At 51.1% G+C, this 6,059-nt stretch overlaps 1 protein-coding gene across 4 annotated transcripts in view; it reads right to left on the minus strand.

Moving 5' to 3' along the window:
• Positions 1 to 4,704, minus strand: part of NUP54 (nucleoporin 54) — a 20,628-nt gene extending 15,924 nt beyond the window's left edge. For all 4 annotated transcript variants that reach the window (XR_014228478.1, XR_014228479.1, XM_082314897.1 and 1 more), the window contains exons 1-2: positions 4,576 to 4,704; positions 114 to 197 (exon numbers count right to left, since the gene is read on the minus strand). Coding sequence is in view for 2 of the 4 variants with exons in the window: in XM_082314897.1 (XP_082171023.1) it covers positions 114 to 197; positions 4,576 to 4,627 (136 nt within the window). In the remaining 2 variants the exon portion in view is untranslated. The remainder of the gene's footprint in view (positions 1 to 113; positions 198 to 4,575) is intronic.
• Positions 4,705 to 6,059: the final 1,355 nt, after the last annotated feature.

The raw sequence follows: 6,059 nt of genomic DNA on the forward strand, positions 1-6,059 counted from the left end.
AATTATTGAGAAAAAGAGGAGAACAGTACCTGTGAAATGCAAAACATGACTGTGCAGGGCTGATGCCCTCTGTTCGTTCAAAAGCAAATACTTTCAGGCTTGTGCTCTCTTACCGCTGGTGCCTGTATTGGTGGGAGCAGAAAAACTAAACGCTGGTCCCGCAGTGGTGGTCGTTGTCCCAAATCCTCCAAACGCACCTAACAAACAAAGTTTGCAAGTAAGGGAGACGGCACCTTGTGAGCGGCAGCTCTGCGTAACATGACAATAAACTGCACGCTTCGAAGGGTGTAATGAGAAGAGATGTTGACAGATGGATGTATTTTATGTTACAAGCATGTAGTTCACATTGATCATGGGTATCGAGTTCATTGTCCGAGGAAATGGGGGAGAAAACATGAACCAGAAAGCCAACACATCTGTGGTGGGTCAAGAAAGCAAATAAAAAAGCAGCAGTTAACTAACATCCTGTTCCTTTACCAGCAGGATGGGCTTTCCTCGGTGACAGACACAACTAATAATAGTATTTCTTAGATTCATGCTCAGGAATACTTCCAGTCAATGTTGTTGCTAAGTAAGTGTTTAATGAACCATCTGACCTTTTGTGAGCTTTTTAAACATTCCTAACCTCTTCAGAGCAAAACTAGAAACAAATCAAGAAAAGCCTGAGGCTAGGGTGCACACGATTGCTGGGCTTACATGGGAATGCTGTCACAGCAACGATTTCTTTCTACACACAGGTAAAATTCTACAAGGTCTTTTTTTTTTTTTTAAGCCTAGTTTCCCTATCACCAACCCCATTAAATCTAATTTTGAGGTTCAACCCCTATCAGAGGAAGACGGATGCAAAAGCAATCAGCCTTCCACAGATTTTCAGGAAAACCAGTCACTGTCTACCAGGAGGAGACCTAAGTGAGCGCCTGAGCTCCAACGTGCCAAAGAAAGCCCCAAGAGACCCATCTTCCCATTTGCCCCTTAGGAGAGGTGTCCCGCTACAGGGCGGCTGTGCCGGGAGAGGTGCTGCCGGCCCGGACAGCCTCCCAGCGCACGAAGCTGCGCAGGTCCTAGATGCCACCACACCATCTCTTTGCTACAGTGGTGTAATTGCACCATCGGCCCAAGGTGCAGCCGGTGGACATCTGAGTAGCCCTGGAGAACCAAGTCTCTCCGTTTCAAGCTGCTTTTACGTGTATTCAAATGAAGAAAGACAGTCTGCTACAACGGATTTGTCAAAAAGATGCTGCCACTAACTCACATGTCAATAGCAAAAAAGAAAAAAAAAAAAAGGTCTCTCTAGACCTACTACGCTGACTGTCCTCTTCTATACATACAAAATAAAAAGCTTAAACCAAAGCGGACATGCAATCGCACTTTATTTTCATTCAGCAGACATATTCATGCGAGTGGATATAAGAAGTTGTTCCCTCTAACGTTCAGGTTTCAGTCCTACCGGCAAGTGAGAAACCCTAGCGGGAGCACCATCAGTCAGATGACACAGTTTTTAGGTAGTTTTGTACTCATAGCAAATTTGGTCGCCCTTTCTTCTAGTGCAAATTGCTAAACAAAATTAAGTATCCGAGCTCTCTTCTGGAGTAGTTCAAATTCAGCTAAAGAAATACAGTCCAATAGCGTTCATACCAAATAAAAACAAAATCAGATCCCTCGAGTGCACAAAACAGGTAAGAGTACGCTAACACAGGGAGCAATGACACTGTGGAATGAATATAATTCCTATACGAGCAGCGGCAACGAGACCCCACGGGCTAATTCTACGTGAGTAAAAACATTAGAAATCCATACAGTTAAGCATTTTCATGCGAAATGGAAAAGATTTAAGTTGAAATTATATCAGCTGATCGCTCAGAACTGAGGGATCTACGTGGGGCCATGAACGGTTTTCTTAATCGATATCCAGCACGCACATCACGCACAAGACCCTCCCAAAAGGGTAGAGAATCTCTTAACGAGAGCCTGGGATGCGTGCTGTTTCAGGGTGCGCAACGGTGTTTAGGAAACAGAGATCGCAGCGCGGGCTGTTCATTTTGTGCTGATCGTATAAAATTTGTTTCTCCACAGAAACTTTTGAGGTGTAGTGCATTCATGACAGCCAACGGAAGGCCAATGAGGAGACACAGGGGAAGATGAAAAACATGACGGCAGTAGTCCAAGAATCTCATGTCAGGAAACGTGGCGTTACGGACCAGCTCTGCAGTTGTTCACGATTGCCTGGATCTGAACGGAGAGCTGACGCTCCCGTTTTGCTAGGTAATCGAGGCTCAGTTTTAGACTGGGTCAGACCGGCAGGTTCCCACAATTCATTTCCATTTCAGAGACTGGGTATTTGGTACGTGGTTGTTTTTCCTCAACAACTGCTTCTTGAGAATTTAATAGGCAAAAACCCCGACAAGCCTATGGCTCTCAAACCCATTCCGCTTTCAGAGCTTTTATCTCCAGTCTTCGCTGGAGATGAAGATTAGTACTAAATACAGATTCTCAGTGAGGAATGCAATTCTTGGACGCCTGCTATTAACATTTATTACGGAACAAGTATTTATGCGTTATCTACCTGCACTTGCCAGACTGTTACCAAAATTGAATGGTGGAGTTGAGGTAGTGGAAACACCGAAATTCCCAATATTAAAATTCACTGCAGGATTAGCAGTTAATCCGAAACCCCCAAAATTAAACCCACTGGCAGTGGAGTTTGTAGTTTCAAGCCCACCAAATCCTGACAAGCGGGAAGCAGAAAGAGAGCAAGGTAACATTAGTTCTAAGTAAAAGGTAGGTTCGGGAAAGAAAAGCTAAAATATTTTTCCATCACCACGGACAAGACAAGCATAGTTAAAGACAAGAGTAAGATATTAACTGGCATTAAACATTATTTATTGAACACAAGGACAGCTAAAAGCTTTCTGTTTAACCCACTCTCCCTACACCACTGCTGTAAGCACGTTATTTTTCAACTATACCGCATATAAAGCAGCTAACACTTTTCCCCTCTTATTTCAAAGCTATACATGAAAATATCCATCTGATTCAACATTCCCGTTAAGAGCAATTTTTAACTGCCTAAGATTGCCCCATACAGCTGTATCTGCACTACTGTAAATGACAGTAGCGTAATTATTTCGTAAGCTATCAAGAAGGCAAGAATAAACCCTCTTCATGCTAATACCATACCCACAGATGAGCAGCGATGGCAGAATAACCGCAAAATACAACGCCAGCAGCTGAGGCACCAGGCGTGCCTCAAATACTCCAGGGCGGACTTATTCAAGTTACAGTCGCAAAATCTGTCCACTCCAGCGCTTGCTGGTGACTTACCTGATGCATCCAGGGGTTTCAGCACTAAGAAAAAGGGGCTAATACAGCAGCTCCCCGATTCCCTCCCCAGGAGTGGCTGAGAACAGGTTCATGCTAGACAGACAGACAGACAACGGGAAGTCCTGGGGTGCGATCCCAGAATTCCTTCTAATGTTGGGCTGCGAGCACAATAAACCTTACAACAGTGTACAAGCAGTACAAGATGATTATCTTTTACTTTACGATGGGGCCAGAAAGTCTGTGTCTAAAACAGCCAGAGCCAGAGTGAAAGCCCACACAGTACAGCCCAGGCTAAGTGCAGTGATGATGAGCCCTGTCCAAAGGACTTCTTATTCAGAGCCAACAAAGAATTAGTCTAAGTGAGAGTAAGAAAGGCTCTGGCCTGCATTTCACCAAGACTGACAGCCAATTGACAGCGGCAAAACAAGTAAGAGGGAAAAAGTCTTTCTTCCTTTACAAGCTAAACATTGTCTTTTACATTGCTCAAAAACGGACTTCCAAGAGCATCTCATCCCAGGAGGCGCACTACTGCCATCAAAAGCGATGATCCGACGGACCTGGCAGCATTATCCAGGCACCGCCGCGCATCACCACATCACAAGCGCCCTAAGAGCAACCGACTCGGTTGGATCGGCAGGATCAAGCCCCGCACGCCCCCCGACATAGACCCGCCACCACTGCGCAGGAGCCGTTCACGCGGGAGAAAGACAAAAAAAACCCAAAAAAACAAAAAGCAAACGAACAAAACCCGGCCGGGACGGTGGGGACAGCGCTTGACCGAAGGCGAGCGGGGGAACTCGCATCTCACCGGCTTCGCCGAGAAGAGGCGAGAGGAGGCGGCCGCACCCGGCCCTGCCACAGCCCCGCCGAGGGCAGCTCCGCACGGCCGTGCCCACCCCGCTCCGGAGGCAACGTGGGGACCGGCGGGGACGGGCGGTGACCGGTCGCCCCGCCACCGCTGAGGGGCTGCCGATCCCGCTGAGGAGACGGCACGCGCGCCCCGCCGCCGCTGAGGGGCGGCGGATCTCATTGGTGGGGGGGCACGCGCGCCCCGCGACCGTTGCGGGGCGGCGGATCTCATTGGTGGGGGGGCACGCGCGCCCCGCGACCGTTGCGGGGGTACGGATCTCATTGGTGGGGGGGCACGCGCGCCCCGGACCGTTAGCGCTCGGCTTCCACGCCGGGCGCGTCGCGGGGAGAGAAAAAGGCTCCTCCCCGCCCCGCGCCCGGTTCCTGCGCTCCCTCCGCGCTCACCGGTGGGGTTGGCGGCCCCGGCGCCCGCCGTCGCCCCGAAGTTGAAGGCCATGAGGTGCGGGTCGGCGGGGCCGCGGGAGGCGCGTGCAGCCCCGCGGGGTCCGACCAGAAACAAAACCCTCCGCGCTTCCGGTGGCTGCCGCCAAGCGCTTCCGGGTGGCGCGGGCTCCCGCCGCCGGGCCGGCGCCGCGCCGTGACGCACAAAGCGAGCGCCGCGGGCTGTACCACGACGCGGGGCGGGGGGACGGACGGACGGACGGAGGGGCCGAGTCCCACCCACGGGGGACAGATGAAAAAAGGGGATAAGAAACCGCAACTTGTATCAGGAGAAGCAAACGTCCTGCTTGTGGTGGAACAGAGATTTAAGAAAATCTCGCCGGGAAATAAATCTTGGCAGCAGGTCGCAGAAGAGCGGTATTGCAGCGGGTGCGCCAGGAAAATAAGAGAGCAGCGTTTGACGTTAGGGAAACATAATCGGCAACGCTGATTGAGAAAGCCCAAAAGCTCCAGAAGCTGTGAAGGGGAAAGGCCCGGGCAGGGATAAAGGGAGACAGCCGCAGAGCGAGGGCTGCAGGAATGCATCAGCCCCCAACAACTATCAGGGGATTTTGGCTGAAGGAAGAGACGCACAGCCCTGCACCGTGGGGGTGGCAGTGGCCACAGCGCCTGGGCGGTCTTCACCGCTGCAGGGCCCTGGCCGATGGAGAAGAGCCAGGGAAAAGCCATGGAAAGCCCCCTTTCGTACCCAGGACCTGCCTTACAGCACCAGGGGCACTTTCCCCTTCTCCCCTTCCTGACACCATTCCTTTGGGGACAGGCTTTTTCCGCTGGAGGGAAGAAAATCCACTAGACTTTCCCTATGGGACAGGTTCTTTGCAGCAAGTGGCTCAGGAAGGAGATGAATAGCAGAACAGCGGTGAGGAGGCTGTAACTCCAACAACAGAACTGGCGTACAGAACAGGGGAAGAGCAGCAGCATCAGGGTAAAAGCAGAGCAAAGGAAGGTTTGAAGGGGCTTTCAGAGTCACTGCAAAAGCAACATTTTGGGGGGGAGGTAGAGAAGAGGTGACAGTTTCAGCCCATGATGCCGAATTGAGCAGTTGCTCCAGAAGAACTCCCTGGAGACGACTCGCTGTAGAAAGGTGTGATGAGTTCCTCGGTCCCTGGGCGTACGCTGGCAGCTCTCGCGGGACCAGGCAGGCGAGTGTCCGACCGGAGCCCTGCCTCTCGGCCGCGGTTCAGGATGCCAGCTCTGGCCTTCTGCTGAGGCAAACGCCTGGAAGAGGCACAGTCGCAGCTGCGGTACTGGGAGGACACGGGGCTGAGCCAGCTGCGTTTAGCTAATAACAGATCATAAATAACTGCAGCCACCATGAAACTTCCCTGTTGGAACTGGCTCCAGGTGAACAAAACAGCTGAACAAATCACCAGCCAGGGAAAAAACCCCAAACCAAAATAATGCAAAAAACAATGCCTCGATTTAGA

Source organism: Platalea leucorodia (assembly GCF_965183815.1).
Source record: "Platalea leucorodia genome assembly, chromosome: 6".
NCBI classification, from domain to species: Eukaryota; Metazoa; Chordata; class Aves; order Pelecaniformes; family Threskiornithidae; genus Platalea; species Platalea leucorodia.